We start from the raw sequence: 26,110 nt of genomic DNA, 5'->3' as shown, positions 1-26,110 counted from the left end.
ACAAAGTCTCAACACAAGATGAAGAGTGGATTCCTTTTGAATGTTGTAGTTAGATAAAGTCTGTCCATCTTTAGTTGCTTGCCAGCAAAGATCAATCTTTGTTGGTCAGGAGGAATTCCTTCCCCATCCTGGATTTTGGCTTTTACATTTCCTATTGTATCCGAGGGTTCAACCTCAAGTGTGAAGGTCTTCCCCATAATGGTCTTTACGAACATTAGCATCCCAGTGGCAGGCCCATTGCAGATGGCAGATCGAAAAGCTTAAATTTATTTAAAAAAAACAATTCCGCATGTAAAATGGGAACTGATTTTTTAAAAAAGATTTATTTATTTGAAAGAATTACAGAGAGAGGGAAACACACACACACACGCACACACACACAGAATCTTCATCTGCTGGTTCACTCCCTAAATGGCTACAAAGGCCAGGGCTGGGCCAGGTCGAAGCCAGGAGCCAGGAGAGTTCTCCGTATCTCCCATGTGGGTATAGGGACCCAGACACTTGGGCCATATTCTGCTGCTTTCCCAGGCACATTAACGGGGAGCTGGATCAGAAGTGGAGCAGTCAGGACTCAAACTAGTGCTCCTACAGGATGTTGACATTGTAGATGGTGGCTTAACCCACTATACCACTGTGCTGGCCCCTGATGTTAAAATATAGTATATTTGTAAAGTTCTTATAATACCTAAAAATCATTAGCCAGCTCCTACGTCCTAGTAAAATATGTACGCCAAGCCACTAAAACTCTAGTAAGCAGAAATGGAAATAAATAGTAATGTTGACTTAGTATTATAAGCTATTTTAGTACAGTTGACAATGATTCTGAAATAACTTGCTATTAAGCCCCTAATAGTGTAATTAAATCTTTCATAAAATGAAATATATATACACAGAGAACAATACAATTAAAGGGTACAATGAAATATTATCTTCATAGAAACTGTCATTTAGCATAACTCACAATCTTCAAATCTCTCTCTCGCCATGTTATATCTACCAAGTTATGATAAAGCAATAAAGCCCTCACCAGATGTGGCCCCTCCCTGTAGGGCTTCCCAGTCTCCAGATCCATAAGTCAAATAAACTGTGAAGTATAACATATTGTGTATTGTGGGCTATACTAAAAATAGGCTTAATCTTAAAGTCACTGATTTAAGGGAAATTGTGCTTTTAGTAGGCTTCAAGGCATTTCATCCAAATTCTACCTTTCACCTACTTATTCAGAATTGATCAATACGATTTTTTTCACTAATATATGGAGTATATAATCCATTGTATAATACCTAAAAATCATTAGCTATGTCCTAGTAAAATATGTACGCCAATCCACTAAAACTCTAGTAAGCAGAAATGGAAATAAACAGTAATGTTGACTTAGTGAACAACACACATTTCAGAGAGCTGTGTCAAAAATAGAAAGCTATCAACTATTTCCGGGTTAAGATCAGGATTAGGTAGATTTTTAAATGTGTGTGTGTGTGTATACATACACACACACACATATATATTTAAGACTTGTTTGTTTAAAAAGAGTTACAGAAAGAGAGAGAATCTTCCATCCGCTGGTTCACTCCCCAGATGGCCACAATGGCTGGGGCTGGGCCAAGTGGAAGACAGGACCTAGGAGCTTCTTCCAGGTCTCCCACGTGGGGGCAGGAACCTAAGCACTTGGGCCATCTTCTGCTGCTTTTCCCGCACCATTAGCAAGGAGTTCGATTGGAACTAGTGCAGCCAGGACATGAACCGGCACCCAAGAGGGATGCTGGTATCACAGGCAGCAGCCTTACCCACTACATCACAATGCTGGTCCCTAGATGTATTTCTGTTACCAAGTTACTTTTGGGCAGAAGCAAGGGATAGTTAAGTGCTTTTATAACTGAGGTAGAATATACATATAGAAAATTATACAAATTTAAAATGTATAGCATGGTAGATGTTTGTTGTAGTAGTTAAGACACTGTTCAGGATGCCTTTTTCCGGTATCTGCTCCACTCTTGACTCCAGATCCCTGCCAGTGTGCACTCTGGAGTCAGAAGGTGATGACTCAATTACTTGGGTTCCTGCCACCACATGGGAGAACTGGACTGAATTTCTGACTTCTGGCTTTGGTTTGGCCCAGGCCTGGCTGTTACGGACATTTGGCCTCTCTCTTTTTTTCTTTTCTTTTTTGACAGGCAGAGTGGACAGTGAGAGAGAGAGACAGAGAGAAAGGTCTTCCTTTTTCTGTTGGTTCACCCCTCAATGGCCGCTGCGGCTGGCGCACTGTGCTGATCCGAAGCCAGGAGCCAGGTGTTTCTCCTGGTCTCCCATGGGGTGCAGGGCCCAAGCACTTGGGCCATCCTCCACTGCACTCCTGGGCCACAGCAGAGAGCTGGCCTGGAAGAGGGGCAACAGGGATAGAATCCAGCGCCCCGACTGGGACTAGAACCCGGGTGCCGGCGCCGCAGGCGGAGGATTAGCCTATTGAGACGTGGTGCCGGCCTGTTATGGACATTTGGGAGTGAAGCAACATATGGGAGATCTGACTGCTTGTCTCTCTGCTTTTTAAATTAATAAAATAAAATTTAAAAATAACTAAAGGATAGGCATTTGGTATAGTAGTTAAGATGCCACTTGGGATGCCACCATCCTGCACAAAGGGTATGGGTTCAAGTCCTGGCTCCATTTTCAATTCCAGTTACATTTTGGGGGCAGCAAGACATGGCTCAAGTACTTGGGTCCTTATCATCCCTGTGAAAGATGTGGACTGAATTCCGGTCTCCTGGCTTTGGCCTGGTGTAGTCCTGGCTGTACAGGCATTTGGGTAGTGAAAAAGGTGATGGGAGATCTCTCTGTCAAATAAATAAAATAATAAAAATAAATAAATGTTGTGATAAGGACTCTAAATAAATAAAATACACATGTAGATGGAATTGTACAAAGAATACACCCACGTAACCACCACCAAGATCCAAACACACAGTATTACCAGAAACTCCAATGATGGCATACTTTGTAATTTTAAAGATTTATTTCTTTACTTGAAAGCGAGAGTTACAAAGAGAAAAGAGAGATCTTCCATCTTCTGGTTCATTCCTCAGATGGCTACAACTGCCGGGGCTGGGCCAGGTAGAAGCCAGAAACTTTATCTAGGTCTCTCACAGGGTGGCAGGGGCCCAAGCACTTGGCCATTTCCTGCTGCTTTCCCAGGCTTATTAGCAGGGAGCTGGATCAGAGCTGGAACTTGAGCTGCTGTCCATATGGGAAGCTAGTACCACATACGGCGGCTTTACCTGCTATGCAACAATGCCAGCCCCATCATGACTTCTGTTACCACACATTAAATTTTTCCAATTTTTGAACTTTACATAAATAAAATTATATAGTATTTCCTCTTTGATTCCTGGCTCTTTTTAGAGATTTATTTATTTATTTGAAAGACAGAGAGAAAGAGAGAGCAAGTGAGCAATCAATCTTCCATCCAGCCCCAAGTGGCTGCAACTGCTGAGGCTTGGCCAGGCTGAAGACAGGAACTCCATCCCTGTCTCCCACATGGGTAGCAGGGTGCCAAAGCACTTGGGCGACATTCTTCTGCTTTCCCAGGCACATTAGCAGGGAGCCGGATTGGAAGTGGAGTGGCCCGGAAACAAAACACTATGGGATGCCGGAGTCCAAGGAGGTGGTTTAACCTGCTGAGCCACAACACAGGCCCCTGTGCATGGCTTCCTTAGCTCAATATTATTTCCCGGTGATTCAACCCTGCTGTTGCATATAGCAGTAATCAATCTGTTCCCATTGTTTTGTATCATCCCATTGTATGGCTATGCCACATTGTATTTATTCTATTGTTGGGTGACATGAGAGCTGTGTTTAGTTTGGAGCCATTATGATAATGCTGTTATGAAAATGGGCCAAGTACTTGGGCCCTTGGCACTTACCTAGGATATCGGGAAGAAGCTCCTGGCTCTTGGCTTCAGATAGGCCTAGCTCTGGCCATTGCAGCTATTTGGGGAGTGAACCAGCGGATGGAGGATCTCTCTGTCTCTCCCTCTCTATCTCTGTAATTCTGTCTTTCAAATAAAAAAATAAATAAATCTTTAAAAAAAAGTGATTGTAGGGGCTGGTACTGTGGTATAGTGGGTATACTGCTGCCTATGTTGCTGGCACCCTATGTGGTGCTGGTTCACATCCAGGCTGCTCCACTCCCAATCCAGCTCCCTGCTAATGCACCTGGGAAAGCAGCAGAAGATGGCCCAAGTGCTTGAGTCCCTGTCACCCATGTGGGAGACCTAGATGGATTTCCAGGTGGCTGATACAGCCCTGGCTGTTGAGGACATTTGGGGAGTGAACCAGTGGAGGGAAGACCTGTCTCTCTCTCCCTCTTTCTCTATAACACTGCACTTCAAAAATTATTTAAATATAAAATGATGGGCTATGAGTTATGAACAACAACAAAAGGAATTGGGAGTAATCTTAAAACTGATTATTGAAAACATCTGCTAAATTCTTTGACAAACAGGTCCAAAATCCTAAAAATCTGAAAAACAACTAGAATAATTTAACTGCCTCTGGAAAATCATGTGCAGTTATGATAATTTCATGCTAGGAAAGATATAAAAAAATAAGATAACAATACATGGGGTAAAAACAAGGTGGACAAAGAGACTTAGGGCTATTGGATATGAATACCAGATAATTACATTCTCTAGAAAGGGTCAAGAGGGAGCTGACTGAAATCTATAAAGCTATGAAAAAGAGGAAATGAGAAGTGTTTAACAAATCTTTTTTTAAAAGATTTATTTATTTAAAAGGCAGAGTTAGAGGTAGAGGCATCCACTGGTTCACTCCCCAAATGGCTGCAATGTCCAGAGTTTGGCTGATCTGAAGCCAGGAGTCTGGAGCTTTTTCCAAATCTCCCATGTGGGTAAAGGGGCCCAAGGACTTGGGCCATTTTCCACAGCTTTCCCAGGCCATAGCAGACAGCTGGATCAAAACGGATAGTCTGTTTAAGTCTCAAGGAAAGGGGTCTTTTTAGAGGCATTTTACAAAAGGTATTTGAGATACAAATCTGAAAGAAACATTTCACATTAGTTTAACAAAGGTAATCTACCTTTCACATTGAGAACTATGTTAGGCTCATTGCTTTTTTTTTTTTTTTTTAAAGATTTATTTTATTTATTTGAAAGACAAAGTTGCAAAGAGGTAGAGACAGAAAGAGAGACAGAGGTCTTCCATCTCTGGTTCACTCCCTATGTCCACAGCAGTAGCAGCTGGGCCTATCTGAAGCTAGGAGCTGGGAGTTTCTTCTGGGTCTCCCACATGGGTGCAGGGGCCCAAGGACTTGGGCCATCTTCTGCTGCTTTCCCAGGTGCATTAGCAGGGAGCTGGATGGGAAGTGGAGGAGTTGGGACTTGAACCAGTGCCCATATAGGATGCCAGCTCTGTACACTGGGGCTTTAACTGGCCACAGTGCTAGCCCCTAGGCTCACTGTTGTATGAACATCATAGAGTGTACTTCAACAAACTAGGTTGGCTATGACATCACTAGGTGATATGGCCTTAGAGGACCAGCATCATATATGTGGCCCACTGATGACTGAAATGTGATTTTGCAGCATCTATGTATCTACTTTTTTGGGGGGAGAAGCACTGGATTAATAATATAATCATACTAACTTCCTGAGATCTCCACATAGTGCTTTAAAATCATGACAGTTAAGAGTTTTACACAGTAATACTCAAGATAGGAAAAAGGAAAGAAGACTCTATGGAGAGAAATCTCCTTAAATAGCTAGGCAAGAAAAAACTACAGATCTATCATGGCAAACCATCAGCTTGGGTAACTTGAAATAAAAACACCTTGGCAACAGGGAATGAACATAACAGTTACTCTGTTGTCTGTGTCTTTGATTCAGCTCCACTCTTGGTCCAGGACCCCTAGGAACACTGAGAAGTTATAATAGAGGATGGGCTTGTATTTAGCATGTTACTGATTTGCAAACTCATGAGCAAAAAACACAGAAGCATACTTAATCTGCTGGTTCAAGTTGCAATGAAAGGGGCCTTCTTAGAGGCATTTTACAAAAGGTGTTTGAAATACAATCCTGAAAAAACCGTTTTAAATTAGTTTAACAAAGGTAACCTAATGCTTACCTACTCCTTATTCTTTTTTCATATCTGTAAACAGGTGTGGAAATGAAAAGAACAAAGTAGATATATAATAAACCTATATTCCACTCCAATGTCCAAGGCAAACTAACAGGAAACACCTTAAATATTTATTATTTACTGTGCTTTGTTAATGACTAGGCTGTATTAACCTCTTATTTTCATTTGAAAATCATCTGGTTTCAATTAAATTGCTTCACCATCAACAATTTTTTTTTTCTATTTTAATTTGATCATTGAGAGTTAAGGAGCATGGCCAGAACATAAACAATTTTAAGCTTCCATTATTCTGTATTCTTTCTTGTAAGGACTAACTAGCTCAAAATGTTCTATAATGCTTCTTTTATCCAACATATATATTGTTACAAAAAAGGAAGCAGAATCAGAATAATTTTTAGAAAATTGGATTTAAATATTTTTACTAAATTTATGTCTTTATTAAATATTTATTTATTATTTGAAAGTCAATTAGAGAGAGAGGAAAAAAAAAAAGAAAGACAGATGTATCTTCTATCCACTGGTTCAGTCCCCAGATGGTTGAAACAGTTAAGGCTGAGCCAGGTCAAAGCCATAGTCAGGAGCTTCATCTGGGTCTCCCATGTGGGTGGCAGAGGCCCAAACACTTGGACCATCCTCCACCACTCTCTCAGGTGCATCAGCAGTTAGCTGAATCGGAAGTGCAGCAGCTGGGATGTGAACTGGTACCCATATGGGTTGCTGGCATCACAGGTGGAGGTTTTTCCTGCTATACCACAATGCTGGCTCCTTAATTTACTTCTTAAATAAGTACGTCTAGCCGGCGCCGTGGCTTAACAGGCTAATCCTCCACCTTGTGGCGCCGGCACACCGGGTTCTAGTCCCGGTTGGGGCGCCGGATTCTATCCCGGTTGCCCCTCTTCCAGGCCAGCTCTCTGCTATGGCCCGGGAAGGCAGTGGAGGATGACCCAAGTGCTTGGGCCCTGCACCCGCATGGGAGACCAGGAGAAGCACCTGGCTCCTGGCTTCGGATCAGCACGATGCGCTGGCCACAGCGGCCATTGGAGGGTGAACCAACGGCAAAAAGGAAGACCTTTCTCTCTATCTCTCTCCCTCACTATCCACTCTGCCTGTCAAAAAAAAAAATTAAAAAAAAAAAAATAAGTAGGTCTGGTTGAAGATGACAACAGTAAATGCAGAAATGCACATGTAAAATAAATGGAAACAGGAAAGCACAATGAGCAGACAAGCTTCTCAGTCAGCAGCTTGCGTCAAGTTGCACTATCTGTCCTGTTCAGTTAGTTAAAATTACAGGAATGAGTTAAAGAAATAGAAGAGCCAGAAAAGGGAGAAAAGATTAAAGGCTAGGTGTGAGCTGGTAAGAGAACAGTTCAAAATAAAGTAAATGCTTCCTGAGAAAGGAAATAAAAGGAAGCATGAAGAATTCCAGCATAAATCATGCTAGATGTGCTAAGAAACTACAGACATAACTATTCTAAGTGCTACCTTTTCTTGCTGAAAAAATACAAGTGATCTTTGGTATCAAAATCTAACTGCATTAACAGTTGAAATACCCCACAACAGAATCCATCAAGAGACCACTTAACATTGCTTAATCTTCATGGTACTTTGTGGTAAAATCATGAGCCAGCTACGAAATAAGATCTAGCCGGCATGCATTTTCAAAAAATAAATGCTATTGGGTGGGGTTGGTTGATTCTGAAAGGAGAAACTACAGTAAGCATTGGTAGTTCTGACAACGCCTTGAATGATAAAGAAATGTGTTTAACATGTGTCTCTAATGTTCATTATGGTAAAGTTTATCAGTTTAACTCTATGCAAACAAGCAAGAGATCCTGAGAGCAGGAAGCTTTTTTGTGGAACTCCTGACGCAACACAAACCATAGCAGTTACTGCAAAGCTTAATGCAAACCCTCTAGAGTCCACGTTGACAAATTCTTTAACAAGCCCTGTGGTTACAGGGAAGCTGGTTTCACTCTGACTCACTCCTGCTCAAACAGTTTACTGGAAATGAAGGGGAGGGGGAATTTTCAGAGAAGTCATGTGATGGCCAGACAAACCACAATCAGTAAAGGTTCAACAGAGTCAAAAACAGGTCCCAGCAACAACTGACACTAGAAGTGTTCAAATGGCTCTCAAGTATATGAGAATAAGTCCTGCTTAGTTTCAGATCATTTACCCTGAATTCTTTCATAAATCTATGTATGTGAAGAAACAGATACTTCATAGGGAAAATCCAGCAGGCACTGACATGGTGTAGGCAAGTGCAAATGCTTCAGAGGAAAATGTGGGTAACAGAATAACATAAATGGGGTGCTAAAGCACTTTAGTGAGGGTATAATCATTATCAAATGCTTTCCCACAATCTCTATACTTAAATGATCAAATACTCTATCATCATCATCACAAGAATCCTTCATTTTCACTTTGTACTTTGAAAGGGCAATTTACTAGTTAAGTGTCCATTTTACTGCATAAAAAGAAAAGGCACTGGCCATAAGAATGAGAACTATCATTGTAAGCGATGAACTTTTTGTGATTTTCTATGTTTACCTAATAAAATAATGTGAATCACTTGAAATTTCAGAATAGGTTAAGGATCCTTCTAAGCTAAAATAAGTTTTTTTAATTCTTAAATTTAATACAAACTAGTAGTCAAGTATTTAAACTTAATTTGGAGATTTAGCTTTAATATAAGATTGAATGCAGGGGCCGGTGCAGTGGCGCAGTGGGTTAACGCCATGGTCTGAAGCGCCTGCATCCCATATGCACGCTGGTTAGAGACCTGGCTGCTCCACTTCCCATCCAGCTCTCTGCTATGGCCTGAGAAAGCAGTAGAAGATGGCCCATGTCCTTGGGCCCCTGCATCCACCTGGGTGACCCAGAAGAAACTCCTGGCTCCTGGCTTTGGATTGGCACAGCTCTGGCCGTTGTGGCCAATTAGGGAGTGAACCATCAGATGGAAGACCTCTCTCTCTGCCCCTCTCTCTCTCTCTCTCTCTCTCTCTCTCTAGAGTGAACCATCGGATGGAAGACCTCTCTCTCTGCCCCTCTCTCTCTCTCTCTCTCTCTCTACTTTTCCTCTTTCGGTGTAACTCTGACTTTCAAATAAAAATAAATAAATCTTTTTTTTTTTTTTTTGACAGGCAGAGTGGACAGTGAGAGAGAGACAGAGAGAAAGGTCTTCCTTTTGCCGTTGGTTCACCCTCCAATGGCAGCCGCGGTAGGCGTGCTGCGGCCGGCGCACCGCGCTGATCCGATGGCAGGAGCCAGGTGCTTTTCCTGGTCTCCCATGGGGTGCAGGGCCCAAGCACTTGGGCCATCCTCCACTGCACTCCCTGGCCACAGCAGAGAGCTGGCCTGGAAGAGGGGCAACCGGGACAGGATCGGTGCCCCGACCGGGACTAGAACCCAGTGTGCCGGCGCCGCGAGGCGGAGGATTAGCCTGTTGAGCCGCGGCGCCGGCCAAAATAAATAAATCTTTAAAAAAAAGATAAAATGCAATTAAAATAGAACCTAATGTGTTCCTTTAAAATAACTTTAAATCCAGAAATTAAAATAGTTTTTGGGTAGGCATTTGATACAGGGTTAAAATGTTGATTGGGACACCTATATCTCCTATCAGAGTGACTAGGTTTGAGTCCCAGATCCACTTCTAATTCCAGTTTCTAACTAATGTGCATCCTGGGAAATAGTGGTGATGGCTCAAGTCGTTGGATTCTTGCTGCCCATACAAGAGAAATGGATTAAGTTTCCAGCTCCTGACTTTGGCCTGGCCCAGCCCTGGCTTTTGCAGGCACTTGCACAGTAAACTAGCACATGGAAGATCTTTCTTTCTCTTTCAATAAATAAATAAATAAATAAATAAATAATTTACCTAAAATGGTCTACAGACTCATAAACAATATAGAAGGCCAAGCTAATCAACATAAATGGGGAAAATTACATTCCTTTAAAAATGAGGTTTTAAGACTTTTAAATTTCTGATTTAATTTTAATTTCTTAAACTTTGATAACAATAAGAAACAGTAAATTTCACACAGTTAGCAACCTAACACTGTGAAAGAGAATCCAAGAGCAGATCACTTAGACAGATGGCATTTAGGAAAACACACTTACTCCAAACATATCCTTCCAAGTAAATATGTACAACATTCCTACTCTATTGTGTAAGCTTTAAATACAAAAATACCACAGCCACCCCCAATTCCCATTCCACATTACCACAGTAATAATGTCTTTTCAGGTACAGTAAGGAAATAAAATTACCTTATTCTTCAAACTCTTTTTTTTTTTTTTTTGACAGGCAGAGTGGATAGTGAGAGAGAGAGAGACAGAGAGAAAGGTCTTCCTTTTTGCCATTGGTTCACCCTCCAATGGCCGCTGTGGCTAGCACATCTCGCTGATCCGAAGCCAGGAGCCAAGTGCTTCTCCTGGTCTCCCATGGGGTGCAGGGCCCAAGGACTTGGGCTATCCTCCCGGGCCATAGCAGAGAGCTGGCCTGGAAGAGGGGCAACCGGGATAGAATCCGGCGCCCCAACCGGGACTAGAACCCGGTGTGCCGGCACCGCAAGGCGGAAGATTAGCCTGTTAAGCCACGGCACCGGCCTCAAACTCTTATTTCTAACTGTCTAATTTTTCTTTTTCAGGCTGGCACTGTGGCATAGTGGGTAAAGCCACTACCTGCAGTGCCGGCATCCCATAAGGGTGTTGGTTCAAGTCCCAGCTGCTCCACTTCCAATCCAGCTCTCTGCTATGGCCTGGGAAAGCAGTACAAGAAGGCCCAAGTCCTTGGGCCTCTGCACCCTTGTGGAGACCGGGAAGAAGCTCCTGGCTCCTGGCTTTGGATCAGCGCAGCTCCAGCTGCTGCAGCCAATTAGGGAGTGAACCAGCAGATGGAAGACCTCTCTCTCTGGCTCTTCTCCTCTCTCTCTGTAACTCTGACTGTCAAATAAATAAATAAAGCTTTAAAAAATGTTTTTCTTTTTCTTTGATTAATGCAGCTTATATAATGAAAAATTACAGCATTTTACAAAAATTGTTTTAATCAGTGTGAATTAAAAAATCTTTAAGTCATTTAACTTGATGTCTTTTATATTGTTTTTAACCTGTGCTTTCAGATGACTATTCAACTTGAAGATGCAAAACTGTTAAATCTGCCTTTCTTATATAAAACGAGAACCATGGTCACTAAGTTTTATATTTTAGTTTGCAGCCGAGTAAGATTGAATATTAAGTAAACATGTTTCACCTGATGCTACATTTTCTCTCTGAACTGATATTCCATCATGTCTGCAAAATATCTACAACATGAGTGGTATGTGCAAGACTAGGCAGGCACTGTGGAAAACAGATTCCTAAGGCCTCCTCTTAAGGAGTTTATAGACTTCTGGGAGAGAGAAGAAAAGTCCATGAATAATTTTATAAGAAAGTATAAAGTGATATGTGACATAAGAAAGCTAGAGCTACAGTGCTATAGGTATACAGAAGAGATAATGTGAAGGGAAGAGTGTGGGAGATGAGGTGGGGGCACCTGTTGCCTCCTAGGGTGAACATTATTAGCAAGAAGCTGGAATGGGCCGGCGCCGCGGCTCACTAGGCTAATCCTCCGCCTTGCGGCACCGGCACACCGGGTTCTAGTCCCGGTCTGGGCACCGGATTCTGTCCCGGTTGCCCCTCTTCCAGGCCAGCTCTCTGCTGTGGCCAGGGAGTGCAGTGGAGGATGGCCCAAGTGCTTGGGTCCTGCACCCAATGGGAGACCAGGAGAAGCACTTGGCTCCTGCCATTGGATCAGCGCGGTACGCCGGCCGCAGCGCGCCAACCGCAGCGGCCATTGGAGGGTGAACCAACGGCAAAAGGAAGACCTTTCTCTCTGTCTCTCTCTATCACTGTCCACTCTGCCTGTAAAACAAAACAAAACAAAAAAAACGGCCGGCGCCGTGGCTCAACAGGCTAATCCTCTGCCTTGCGGCGCCGGCACACCGGGTTCTAGTCCCGGTCGGGGCACCAATCCTGTCCCGGTTGCCCCTCTTCCAGGCCAGCTCTCTGCTGTGGCCAGGGAGTGCAGTGGAGGATGGCCCAAGTGCTTGGGCCCTGCACCCCATGGGAGACCAGGAGAAGCACCTGGCTCCTGCCATCGGAACAGCGCGGTGCGCCGGCCACAGCGTGCCTACCGCGGCGGCCATTGGAGGGTGAACCAACGGCAAAAGGAAGACCTTTCTCTCTGTCTCTCTCTCACTGTCCACTCTGCCTGTCCAAAAAAAAAAAAAAAGAAGCTGGAATGGAAGTAGAGTAGCTGGGACTCCAACCAGGCAATGCAATACGGGATGCAGGCATCCCAAGTGGCATTGTTTTTTTTTGTTTTGTTTTGTTTTGTTTTGTTTTTTGACAGGCAGAGTGGACAGTGAGAGAGAGAGACAGAGAGAAAGGTCTTCCTTTGCCACTGGTTCACCCTCCAATGGCCGCCATGGCCAGTGCACTGCAGCCAGTGCACCGCGCTGATCCGAAGCTAGGAGCTTCTCCTGGTCTCCCATGTGGGTGCAGGGCCCAAGGACTTGGGCCATCCTCCACTGCCTTCCCGGGCCATAGCAGAGAGCTGGCCTGGAAGAGGGGCAACTGGGATAGAATCCGGTGCCCCAACCAGGACTAGAACCCGGTGTGCCGGCGCCACAAGGTGGAGGATTAGCCTGTTAAGCCACGGCGCCGGCCCAAGTGGCATTCTAATCATCTGCTAAACACCCACCCCTCCATATTTATTTATAATTGACATATATTTATAGAAAACTATTTCTGCTGCTTTGTGTGGGAAAAGATTGCCGGGTGGGGAACAGTAGGACTAGTGATCTTAGAAAGCTGCTGGGAAATGTTCAGGTAAGGGATGATAAAGGTCTGAGCCTGTAGTGAGAAGGCAAAGGGGAGTGCAAGTAGGAAGACAGTGGGGAGGCAGAACCAATAGGCTTTGAGGAATGAGTGGATATGGGAAGCAAGGAGGGAGTCAGATGACTCAGACTGTGCCAGGAACTGATTGTGAGGATGGTGATACCATTAACAGAAATCAGGAACAAAGGAGAAAGAGATCATAAAGAGAACAATTGAACCTTGCATGAAATACTTTACAGAGCACATGAACAGCCATCTGGACCTAACTTTGACAAAAGATGCTACAACCGCTCAGGGTCACAGGAAGCTACATTCATTCATGTCCACCTCCCACAGACATCTAGTGAAAACATGACAGAAAGCCAAGAGCAAAAGGAAGTTAGTTTGGTGGAAAAACACTGCCTGATTTGTAATAATGCACTCACAAAAATAAATTAGATATCATAAGAAATGAGAATACAAATAAATACTTTAATTATCTTCTCCCCTCTTCAAAACACTGACAGTATCAAATCCAACCATCAGTTAAATTTGGAATTTAAGTCAATAGCTTTTAAAAAGTTACCTAGTAATATTTTCTAATAAAATTACTTATTCCCTTTAACCTAGTTGGAGAGCACAGGGCAAAGCAAGCAGTGCCAAGTTTTTTTGTTTTTTTTTCCTCCTTTTCCTGCTGATAAACTTTTTCTACTGAAGGCCTTTACCTTCAGGAATAAAAGCACATTTTCTAACTCATTATCGGGCAATCCTAACATTTAAATAACCACTCACAGTATTCATTTTACTTAATTTGCTGCTTTAGCCACAGTTGACCCAACTTTTCCAAATTTTATTGCACATATCAAATTGGAGGCTTTATAAAAAACAGTTATCTATGAGCAAATTCTAGCACCTAAGTCAGATACATTTTGGAGCCTCACTAAACTGATTACAAACAAACTTTTAAGTCAAAATTAGTAAGACATAACTAAACAGATGTCCATAAAGTAACAGTTTACCAAGTAAAGAAAAATCTAGTACTTTAAAAACATATTATTAATAATGATTTATATAAATATAATAGGAAAGAAGATGCAAGTTACAACAATAAGATATGACAAAACCAACATATTAAGATCACCTGGAAAATAGCGTTGTAACACTATACAATTAGTTAATTACCTGGTAAGAAGGAGGCTAGATTTCTACCGATATGCAAAAGTATTTTAATGGATTAAAGATTTAAATGTAAAACAATAAAACTATAAAAGAAAGAAAACACAGTTGAGTATTTACTGTTCAGAAAGATAATTTTTTGGCATTACTCTAAGAAAAAGTATAAGATTTTGGAAGAAAGAAAAAAATTTAGACTTTTTTATCTAAGAAGTAAAATATAGCAAAACATACGCAATAAACAATATGGGAAAAATATGGGAATCAGGAAAAAAATCGGCAGCATATGATATACAGCATATCTTTAAACATGGCAATCAGTAAAATATATACATATATACAAATACAGATATAAAAAATGGATATATCACCCAGTAAGATTAAATTTTTATTTTTTTGTTTATCTATATTCTCAGTATTTTATTATAACAAATATGCTCTATAGTCAGAAATGGAGTTGTCATAAAAAGGAAAGATAAAGAATATATTTTATGACATGGAACAATCTTAATATTATATTTTTATATTCAAAGAAAGTTACAAAATAATAGAACATGCTTTCACAAGAGTGAAGGACACCCATCAATTTTCTACACTAAACTTTTCATGAGAAACAATTTTTTCTTGGATTAAGCTTTTAAAAAAATAATCCTAATGTCATTATAAATTCCTATGACATATGTGAAAAAGGAAGCTGAGATTAAAATGTATGGTATGATTCTAATTTTTATACACAAGGAAAACAGGGATATGATGAGTATCAGCCTGCTTTGCCAAGTAGGTGTTTGCACTTTCACTTTTTACTTTACAATACTTCTGGAACGTAAGAATTTTATTACTGCATGCCCTGGTGTAATTAAAAATAAGTAAATCTGAAAAAAATAGAAGAGCCTAAAACAAGTTCATGACAGAATATCAAAAATGGTTTTAAGACAATCACTTTAAATAAAATCACAGACAAATCCTATTAAATGGACATAAATTTAATTTCACGGTAAAACTTCAGAAACAAAAACATGATAAAATCACAACAGTGTATCAAAAACAACTGAAATATAATAGAACTTACTTGGTTGCAGAAGTAACCCACAGTATTAGCAAAGAACAAACAAAAACAATTTTTTTGCCAAGCCACAGGCAAAGGCCTTGAATAATGAATTAATGTATCAGTATGCGCTAATATAATTTATAACATGGAAAACTGCCAATAGTTCCCTCCTCATCTGTTCTCTCCTACCACTTCTAATGCCAAAGATATAAATAAATTAATTAAAATTTACAAATCTTACACATCTGTTGTCTGAAACTGGGAAAAAGTGTGCACATTGAAAAAAGCACAGCATTGGCCGGCGCCGTGGCTTAACAGGCTAATCCTCTGCCTTGCGGCGCCGGCACACCGGGTTCTAGTCCCGGTTGGGGCGCCGGATTCTATCCCGGTTGCCCCTCTTCCAGGCCAGCTCTCTGCTATGGCCTGGGATGGCAGTGAGGATGGCCCAAGTCCTTGGGCCCTGCACCTGCATGGGAGACCAGGAGAAGCTCCTGGCTCCTGGCTTCGGATCAGCGAGATGTGCTGGCCGCAGCGGCCATTGGAGGGTGAACCAATGGCAAAACGGAAGACCTTTCTCTCTGTGTCTCTCTCTCTCACTATCCACTCTGCCTGTCAAAAATAAAAAAAAAAATAAAAAAAAAAAAAAAAAGAAAAGAAAAAGCACAGCACTAATCTCAGGATCAGAAAATCAGTCTGGATTTTGGCTTAGGGACTAACTGTATGTTCCTGAGTGTCTCCTTATTCACAACTCGGATGATACCTTCTACTTCACAACTGTGGTGAAGTACTTCACTCAAGTGTGTAAATACACAGATTTTATTATCTCAGAAAATTAATGGGAAGGATCACTAAGTTATCATGGGTAAGTTAATTTCCTCTCTCCTCTATCACATTATTTCATTTAATAATTATCTTCTAGTTTGCAGAATTGGTCGACAGTATTTATAATTCTTTTTTTTTTTTTTTTGACAGGCAGAGTGGACAGTGAGAGAGAGAGAGACAGAGAGAAAGATCTTCCTTCTTCTGTTGGTTTACCCTCCATTGGCCGCTGCAGCTGGTGTGCTGCAGCTGGTGCACTGCGCTGATCCGAAGCCAGGAGCCAGGTACTTCTCCTGGTCTCCCATGCGGGTGTAGGGCCCAAGCACTTGGGCCATCCTCCACTGCACTCCCGGAGAGTTGGACTGGAAGAGGAGCAACCGGGACAGAATCCGGCGCCCCGACTGGGACTAGAACATGGTAGGCTGGCGCCACAGGCGGAGGATTAGCCTACTGAGCCGCGGCGCCGGCCTATAGTACATATAATTCTAATTTTAGGTAGAAAATTTAAACGAAATGATCATAAAGAATGAATGATTTCTGACATAAAGGATATAAAACACAACATGTACATTTTGATTTTTAAATATAAGCAAATATTAAATTATGGAATAAGAAATGTACAGTTTATACTAAAATAGTGATTGTAATTATTGGCTTTATAGGATGAAAGAAGCCAAACCTCATAACCATCAGAAGGACTGGACTCATTCTGGTTCCCACAACTCAAAACAGACAACTGGAGTTAGAAAAGATGCAGTCAAAAAGTCACTAACATAATCAGGACCATATCAGATGAATGAAATGGATCATTATCTTAACAGTGCATAAAGACTGAAAGAAGAAATGGTCAAGGTCTTTAAGAGCTTAAATTATATGGATGAGATGAAGTATAATTTAATTCATCAAATTCTAAAAGATCTGAGTTTCTGGAATTGAGCTTTTAGATGGCAATCAGCTTACACGACGCATTATTTATAATCCTCAAATCAAGAAGTTGCAAAGAATGGAATGAGTCATGCAATCTGATGTTCTAGCCAGTGCAGGGAGTACTATGGATGGGATCCTTGAAAAAATTTCAGAGACAAGGCCCTCATTACACATCTGCGAGCAATATGAATGACTGTTCTTACTGTAACCACTAAATACTGGGATCGTTGGCTACTATTTAACAAGAGAAACTGGTACACCTCCTATCTTTAAATTAACCCATAAAATATGAACTATGTTTGTGATGAAATTAACAGTAATAAGTGAGGACAGAGACAGCTGGAAGAACAGTCTGCAGAGGAGAATATGGAAAAGAAGCAAAATGATCTGTCCCATAGAAGCCCAGAAGGCTATTCAGCAGAACTGCTGAAGAGACTAGGGCACGGCTGCAGACAAGGACAATGTGTAAGAAGGAAACTCACAAGCCCTGACCCCAACTGGCAGAGCCAAACAACGCCCTTCTCCACTCCCATAGGAAACATGCAGCGTAACCCCTAGACAAAGTGAAGGAGAGGTTCTGGACTCAGGACATATCTGTGCTTGGTGTTCATGTGGGTATCCAAAGACTGAAGACAAATTGTATGAAATGAAAACCTACACACTGGATGGAGATCTCTAACCACTTTTTAGTAGCCTAGCTCTACAATGTTGGCATTGTACCCACGCAAGAAACTGGAGGGTTCACCATTACAGAAACTGAACTATCCCAAAGGAAAGATCAACAGTTGCTTAAAAGTGGAGATTCTCAATAAAAAAGTCAGTCAACCACTACACTGCACAAAAAGGAAGCTTCACCATTACTGTACCTGCTCCCTCCCTCAGTTTCCATTCTACTCAACTGATTTATTCTTACATATAAACAACAAACAAGGATCACAGGCTTTGAGAAAAGCCTACAACTCACAAAAAAAAAAAAAAAAAAAAAAGACATGCCTGGAGCAACAAGTTGAAGAAATAAAATATATTCAAAAAGATAATAAGCTATTTCTTAGAAATAGAACATAAACATTTTAAAAATTTTAACAACAGAAAAACATTTCAATATAAGAGAATATAAATTAGGGAATTGCATAGAAAATAAAAGGAGATAAACAGCAGGAACACAAAATTTCTAAAAAACATCAAACTAGAATTTCAAGAAGAAAGGAATAGAGTAAAAAGGACTAACTCTCATAGTCAAGAATAAAGCAAGGACATTTCTTAAAACTAATGGATTCTAGATTGGTAAGTCTTCTGAGCACCTAGAATAAAGTTCGAAAAGAATATTTCAGATAATGATTCTTGAAGATTCTAAAGAGAAAAAAATCTGCCTATAAAGACTCAGAAGGGCATTAGCCCTCTCAATCCTAATACCAGAAGCTTAAAGATGACTGAACAATACCTTCCAAATTCTAAGTATAAAATCTGATTTTTCAGGGCTAACATTGTGGTTTAGCAGGCTAAGCTGCTGCCTGCGACCCAAGCATCCCATAAGGGCATGGGTCGAGTCCTGGCTGCTCCAATTCCCATCTAGCTCCCTGCTAATTGGCCTGAAAAGCAGTAGAAGATGCCCACGTGTATGGGGCCCTGCCACCCAAGTGGGAGACCCAGATGAAGATTCTGGCTCCTGGCTTCGGCCTGGCCCAACCCCGGCTGTTGTAGCCATCTGGGGAGTAAACCATCAGATGGAAGATCTGTCAGAGCTCTGTCTCCCTCTCTCTCTCTCTCTGTAACTCTTTCAAATAAATAACTTTTTAAAAGGGGGAGGGGGGCGGCAGCACAGTGCAGCAGATGTTCATGGCTCTTTAATTCATTTGTTCTCTATTTTGCTATTTTTGACTCACATTAGAAAGTTTTATTTTCATCTAAAAACTATAAATGTACTTCACTGATTTCCATTTAATGATGTTTTAGAAAAGCTTATCTGGGCCGGCGCCGCGGCTCAGTAGACTAATCCTCCGCCTTGCTGCGCCGGCACACCGGGTTCTAGTCCCTATCGGGGCACCGATTCTGTCCCGGTTGCCCCTCTTCCAGGCCAGCTCTCTGCTGTGGCCACGGAGTACAGTGGAGGATGGCCCAAGTCCTTGGGCCCTGCACCCCATGGGAGACCAGGAGAAGCACTTGGCTCCTGCCATCGGAACAGAGCGGTGCGCCGGCCGCAGCGCGCCTACCACGGCAGCCATTGGAGGGTGAACCAACGGCAAAAGGAAGACCTTTCTCTCTGTCTCTCTCTCTCACTGTCCACTCTGCCTGTCAAAAAAAAAAAAAAAAAAAAGAAAAGAAAAGCTTATCTGATAATGTTCTTTTCCCCTGTTCTGAGTAATGGCTCTTTTTGGTTTTAGATTGCTGTGAGGAGAAAACTATGAATTTATTTTTCAAAATAATGAATATACACATATGTGAGTACATTTACGTTAAAACATGCAACAATAAGAATATTTTTAGATAATTTCTTAGGTTAGTGAACAAATATGATGATGTATTTCATATATCTTTCAAAAACCTCTCTTTATATCATTTTTATTTGCATTATTTTGTTTTAAAAAGGTCCTTTTTAAGAATTTATTTATTTTTAATTTGCATGTTATCTCATAAATACCTTATGTACACAGTAATTCTTCCCACTGCACCTGCCCTCTCACCCATTCTCCTCCCCTTCCTGCTCCCTCTCCTGTTTAATCTGAGAAAGAAAGAAAAAGAAAAATAGAACAAATGGAGTAAAAAAAAAAAAACAAAAAACAAAAAAACTAAAAACTAAGAGAAGTGTTCTCAACACTTCTTTAAAGAAGAACTCAAGGATGATACATCTTTTATGAGCTCTTAAACATAACTATAGCTTATAAGGCACAATAATATCTTCCTTTTAATATACTAAAAGGAAGTGATTCTTGAGAACAAGTTTTACTATTAAGTTTCATAGTACCACTCTTTGGGGACAGAGGTCCTGTGTGGGAAGTTAGTGCACAGTGACTCTTGTTGTTAATTTAACAAATAACATTCAAAAAGGTCCTTTTTAAAAAATTTATTTTTATTTATCTGGAAGGCAGAGAAATATATAGAGAGGTCCCATCTATCACTTCACTTTCCAGATGTCTGCAATAGTTGGGGCTAGATCAGGCTAAAGTCAGAAACCTTGAACTCAATCCAGGTCTCTGACATGGGTGGCAAGAATGCAGCTATTTGAGTCATCACCTGATGTCTCGCAAGGTGCACATCAGCAGGAAGCTAGAATAGGAAGCTGAGTTAGAACTCATATCCAAGCATCCCCCACCACAGGATGTGCTCAGTCTAAGTGGCATTTTAAAAAAAGTTTATTTTGATTCATTTTTATTTATTTGAAAGGCAGAGTGACAGAGAGAGAGAGAGAGAGAGAGAGAGAGAGAGAGAGAGAGAAACTGGCATTCACAGGTTCACTCCCCAAATGTCCAGAACAGCCAGGACTAGGCCAGACTAAAGCCAGGAGTCCAGAATTCCATCTGGGTCTTCCACATGAGTAGCACGGACCCAATTACTTCAATCATCATCTGCTGCTTCCCAGGGTGCACACTGGCAGGAAGCTGGAAACGGCAACAGTGCTAGGACTCAAACTTATGTACTGTGATATGGGCTATGAGTGACCCAAACAGCCTCTTAACCACTACACCAAACATACATCTGCCCCACCCTCATTTCTGACCATGTGTTTGCACTTAGTATGATTTATCTTACTGGTTCTTTCTCTATTCAAGATTATTGTCAGTTTTATATTTCAGCTTCTCTGAATAATCTATCAAGTCAATTTTCATTTTGCTTTTACTTTGGCATTTTTTAGAGTAATTATTAACAATTTTACCTTAATATGAAAAACTCTTTTGGGATAAGGTATGTTATTCTCCCTCCCGTAGCCCCCTCTCCCCACATTGCTCTTACTTGTGCAGTCTCTGCATGTTCCAGCATCTCTTCAAATTCCTGATACTCTTCATCATCTGGTTCAGAACCTGAAAGGCGAGCTGCCCTAGCCATGAAATATGGAGGCAACTCTCCGATAGCTGTGCCGATACCCTAGGTGAAAAATAAAAATACTTACAGTAAGATCTGCTCTCAGCACAGGGACACTTAACAGATCAAATCCATACTTTTCTGTACCATGAAAAGCACTTGGATCTACGATGTATTGGGGGTTTGGGTGTGGGGGGAGCATATGCTACACAAATGAACAGTGCTTAAATCACAGCTCTAGTTCTGACCCATATGACGCCAGGCAAGATAATGCATATAAAACTCTTACACAATCCCTGACCCATGGTAGATACAAAATTTAGTTTTCTAGCCTCTATCCTTAGATTCTGTTATTTTTCTCCAACACTCCCCAAATGACCAGTAGTAAGAATTCACTATGGGCCAGTGGCCTGGCACTGAAGCATAGAAGGTTAAACTTCTGCCTGCAGCACCAGCATCCTTATAGGAGGCAGTTCAAATCCTGGTTGCTCCACTTCCAATGCAGCCCCTGCTGATGTGCCTGGGAGGGCAGAGGAGGATGGACCAAATCCTTGGACCCCTGTATCCACGTGGGAGACCCGGAAGAAGCTCCTGGCTCCCGGCTTTGGCCTGGCCTAGCACTGGCCATTGCGGCCATTTGGGGAGTGAATCAATGGATGAAAGATATCTCTCTCTCCCCCTTTACCTCCTTCCTTCTCTCTTTATTTCTGCCTTTCAAACAAATAAATAAATCTTAAAAAAAAATCACTATGTACAGCTTATTAGTTTATTTTTATTTTTTTTAAAGATTTGAAAGGCAGAGTTACAGAGAGGTAGAAGCAGAGTGGGGGAGGTCTTCCATCTGCCGGTTCACTCCCCAAATGGCTGCAATGGCTGGAGCTTGGCCAATCCGAAGCCAGGAGCCAGGAGCTTCTCTTGGGTTTTCCACACGGGTGCAGGAGGGACCCAAGGACTTGGACCATCATCTGCTACTTTCCCAGGCCATAGCAGAGAGCTGGATCAGAAATGCAGCAGCCTGGACTTGAACTGGTGGCCATATGTGATGCCAGCACAGCAGGAAGCAGCTCTACCGGCTATGCTACAACACCAGCCCCACAGCTTATTAGTTTCAAGTTTTAATACTGTTTAAGAATACAATCTACAGATGTTAGATAAAATTCTCCAGGAAACCCTTTGGCATTTCAGATGCTATTTCAATCCCAATATAACTTTTTTGTGTGTAAAGTTAAAACTTATCAAATCGTGGCTAGGAAGCCCCTTGAACACTCAACATTAAGATGGATAAATTCCCACTACAGGAAACATGTTTATTTCCTCAGAACATTCAATGACTCATGTTTCAGTCACTTTGTGGACTTTTGTTATTGAAGAAAATTTTTTTCCCCAATCAGCTTAGGAACCAAGGATGAAAACAAAGGTTAATGAACTGGGAACTTGGTTACACTTAAATGGCTTAAATACAGGACAGGAAATAATGCAACAGGAATACAGTCTCTAGAGAAATTCTCAGCTTTGAACCATTCAGACCACCTTCTCTACCCTGAGTCACAGTGAACAAAAAACTTTGCTAGTTCTCAAAATCAACTATAAGCCTTTCAGTTTGCTCTGTCCTGACTCTACTTGCAAATGCCTGGAAAAGAATCCTCAAGAGATGTCATGAAATGCAAACACTTTGTGTTCATAATGAGTGGAATCAACAATCACCAAGAGGGGCCAGCACTGTGGTATAGTGGGTAAAGCTACCTCCTGCGGTGCTGGCATCTCATATATGGGTACCAGTTTTTGTTCCAGCTGCTCCACTTCCAATTCAGCTCCCTGCATGAGGCCAGGGAGAAGCAGCAGAAGATGCCCAAGAGCTTGGGCCCCTGCACCCATGTGGGAGAACTGGATGAAGCTCCTGGTTTCAGCCTGGCCCAGCCCTTACTGTTGTAGCTATCTGGGGAGTGAACCAGAAGATGGAAGATATCTCTCTTTCCCCCTCTCCCTCTCTCTCTGTAACTATTTCAAGTAAATCTTTAAAAAAAAAAAATAAACAAAATAAAAAAACCCTCCAACAATCTCCAGTGGATAATATTATCCACATGCAAAACAGAGTTTTGCATTTAAGTGTCAAAAGAATAAGCTAGGGGGCCGGCACTGTGGATTATCTATCAGGTAAAGCCCAGTGCCAGCATCCCATATGGCTGCTGGTTCTGGTCCCGGCTGCTCCTCTTCAGACCCAGCTCTCTGCTATGGCCTGGGAAAGCAGTAGAAGATGGCCCAAGCACATGGGCCCCTGTACCTGCATGGGAGAAGGGGGAGAAGCTCCTGGCTCCTGATCGGCCCAGCTCTCGCCATTGCAGCCATTTGAGGAGTGAACCAACAGACGGAGACCTTTTTCTCTGTCTCTCCCTCTCTCTGTCTGTAACTCTACCTCTCAAATAAATAAATTAAGAAATCTTTTTTTTGGACAGGCAGAGTGGATAGTGAGACAGAGAGAGACAGAGAAAGGTCTTCCTTTTTGCCGTTGGTTCACCCTCCAATGGCCACTGCAGCTGGCGCATCGCGCTGATCTGAAGGCAGGAGCCAGGTGCTTCTCCTGGTCTCCCATGCGGGTGCAGGGCCCAAGGACTTGGGCCATCCTCCACTGCCTTCCCGGGCCATAGCAGAGAGCTGGCCTGGAAGAGGGGCAACCAGGATAGAATCTGGCGCCTCAACTGGGACTAGAACCCGGTGTGCCGGCGCCGCAAGGTGGAGGATTAGCCTGTTAAGCCACGGCGCCGGCAAGAAATCTTAAAAAAAAAAAAAAAAGAAGAAGAAGAAGAAGAAGAAGAAGAAGCCAGGGCCAGTGTTGTGGTGCAGGTTAAGCCACTGCTTGTGATTCTATCATCTCATATTGGAGAGCAGGTTCGAGTCCCAGCTGCTCCACTTACAATTCAGCTTCCTGCTAATGTGCCTGAGAAGGTAGGGGAAGACAGCCCAAGTACTAGGGTTCCTTCCACCACTTAGGAGAGTTCCTGACTCCTGCTTTGGCCTGGCTCAAACCTGGCTGTTGCGGCTATTTGGAGAGTGAATCAGTGAATGGAAGATCTCTCTCTGCCATGCTGCCTTTGAAATACATGGATAAATCTTTAAAACATAATAAGCCTACATTTAAGGAAGAGAGCAACAGAGACTGAAGACACACTGAAGGACAGGAATAAAACATAAATCATATACTGCTTAATAAAGTTGTTCAACTTTGGAGAGTGCTAGAGAACAAGCTTATTATTTTAAAACTGGTTTAAAAAGTGGGAAAGAATAAGTATTTATCCTGCCTTTCTTATATGAACTAAATCTCAGTGTAATCAAATTAGTGATGAAAAGTTTCTCTTTTTTTATTTTTATTTTTTTTGACAGGCAGAGTTAGACAGTGAGAGAGAGAGACAGAGAGAAAGGTCTTCCTTCCATTGGTTCACCCCCTAAATGGCTGCCACGGCCGGTGCGCTGCGCCGATCCAAAGCCAGGAGCCAGGTACTTCCTCCTGGTCTCCCATGCGGGTGCAGGGCCCAAGGACCTGGGCCATCCTCCACTGCCTTCCCGGGCCACAGCAGAGAGCTGACCTGGAAGAGGAGCAACAGGGACAGAACCGGCGCCCCGACAGGGACCAGAACCCTGGGGTGCCGGCGCTGCAGGCGGAGGATTAGCCAAGTGAGCCACGGCGCCAGCCAAAAAGTTTCTCTTTATAAAATAACAGAAAGACAGTCAAATGTTATTATCTTCATGATTAAAATAGCAAGCTATAAAGTATATTTCTGTTAAAAGCAAAAACTTCAAGCTACTCAATTTATCAACAGGAAAACCCAACTAGAACACAATAAAATAACTTTAGAATGTAAGAAACTCTATTTGATAAGCCAATTTCATCAATATATAGATTTTATAAGAAAAAGAAACATAATAAGGCAAACCTGAACATTAACTCATAATGGAATTTAAGAGATGACTGTATTTCTTTAAGGTGTGATAACGGCTTTTAAGCCCCAAAGCAGATGTGTTTCCAGATGAAATGTGGTGTGATAACTGTGATCTGCTTCAAGAGAATTGAGAGCGAGGAATGGTAGAGTTAAGACAATATTAACCATGAGTTAGCAGAAAGTAAGTGAGAGTATATGAAATTCATTTTATTATTCTCCACACCTTCAGAAAAGTTCCCCATAATAAAAGTAGGAAGGAGTTAATTATAACATCTTTTTCAAAACACAAACTTTTCTGATTTATTTGAAAGGCAGAGTGGCAAAAAGACTGATCGGATTCCATCTGCTGGATCACTTCATGAATGGCTGCAACAGCTAAGTCTTTTTTTTTTTTTTTTTAAATATGAAAGAGTTACAGAGAGAGGTAGCGCCAAAGAGAGGGAGGTTTTCCATCCCGCTGATTCATTCCCCAAATGACCGTAATGACCAGAGCTGAGCTGATCCGAAACCAGGAGCTAGGAGCTTCTTCCGGGTCTCCCACGTGGGTGCAGGGGCCCAAAGAGTTGGGCCATCCTCCACTGCTTTCCCAGGTCATAGCAAAGAGCTGGATCAGAAGTGGAGCAGCCAGGACTTGAACCAGCACCAATATGGGATGCTGGCACCGCAGGCTGAGGTTAACCCACTGTGCCACAGCACCAGCCCCAACATCTCAGTCTTGGCCAGGCCATAGTCAAGAGCCAGAAACTCCAACCTGGTCTTCCAGATAGGCGGGAGAACACCGAGTACTTGGGTCATTTTGCCACTGCTGGATTGGAAGTGAAGCCGCTGGGATGTGAACAGCACTCCAACAAGGGATGCTGGCATCACAAGCAAAAGCTTAACTCGCTGTGCCCCATAGAAATGTAGCTAGTTAACTGAAACTAGATACTGAAGTCACCCAGTTTCACATTCTTAAAAAACAATTTTATAATTTTTTTAAAGATTTATTTATTTGAGGGGGCGCTGTGGCTCACTTGGCTAATCCTCTGCCTGTGGCACCAGCATCCCATATGAGCGCCGGGTTCTGATCCCAGTTGCTCCTCTTCCAGTCCAGCTCTCTGCTGTGGCCCGGGAGGGCAGTGGAGGATGGCCCAAGTGCTTGGGCCCCTCACCCACATGGGAGACCAGGAAAAGCATCTAGCTCTTGGCT

General features: G+C 42.2%; 1 protein-coding gene across 1 annotated transcript in view; it reads right to left on the bottom strand.

Moving 5' to 3' along the window:
• VMP1 (vacuole membrane protein 1) overlaps positions 1-26,110 on the bottom strand; it is a 148,740-nt gene that overhangs the window by 47,266 nt on the left and 75,364 nt on the right. The window contains exon 7 of the mRNA XM_062216741.1: positions 20,918-21,049. Coding sequence (XP_062072725.1) covers positions 20,918-21,049 — 132 coding nt within the window. The remainder of the gene's footprint in view (positions 1-20,917; positions 21,050-26,110) is intronic.

The sequence above is a fragment of the Lepus europaeus genome, chromosome 18, assembly GCF_033115175.1.
Source record: "Lepus europaeus isolate LE1 chromosome 18, mLepTim1.pri, whole genome shotgun sequence".
Classification (NCBI taxonomy): domain Eukaryota; kingdom Metazoa; phylum Chordata; class Mammalia; order Lagomorpha; family Leporidae; genus Lepus; species Lepus europaeus.
The sequence above is the reverse complement of the archived record's forward strand: the minus strand, read 5'-3'. Positions and strand labels throughout refer to the sequence as shown.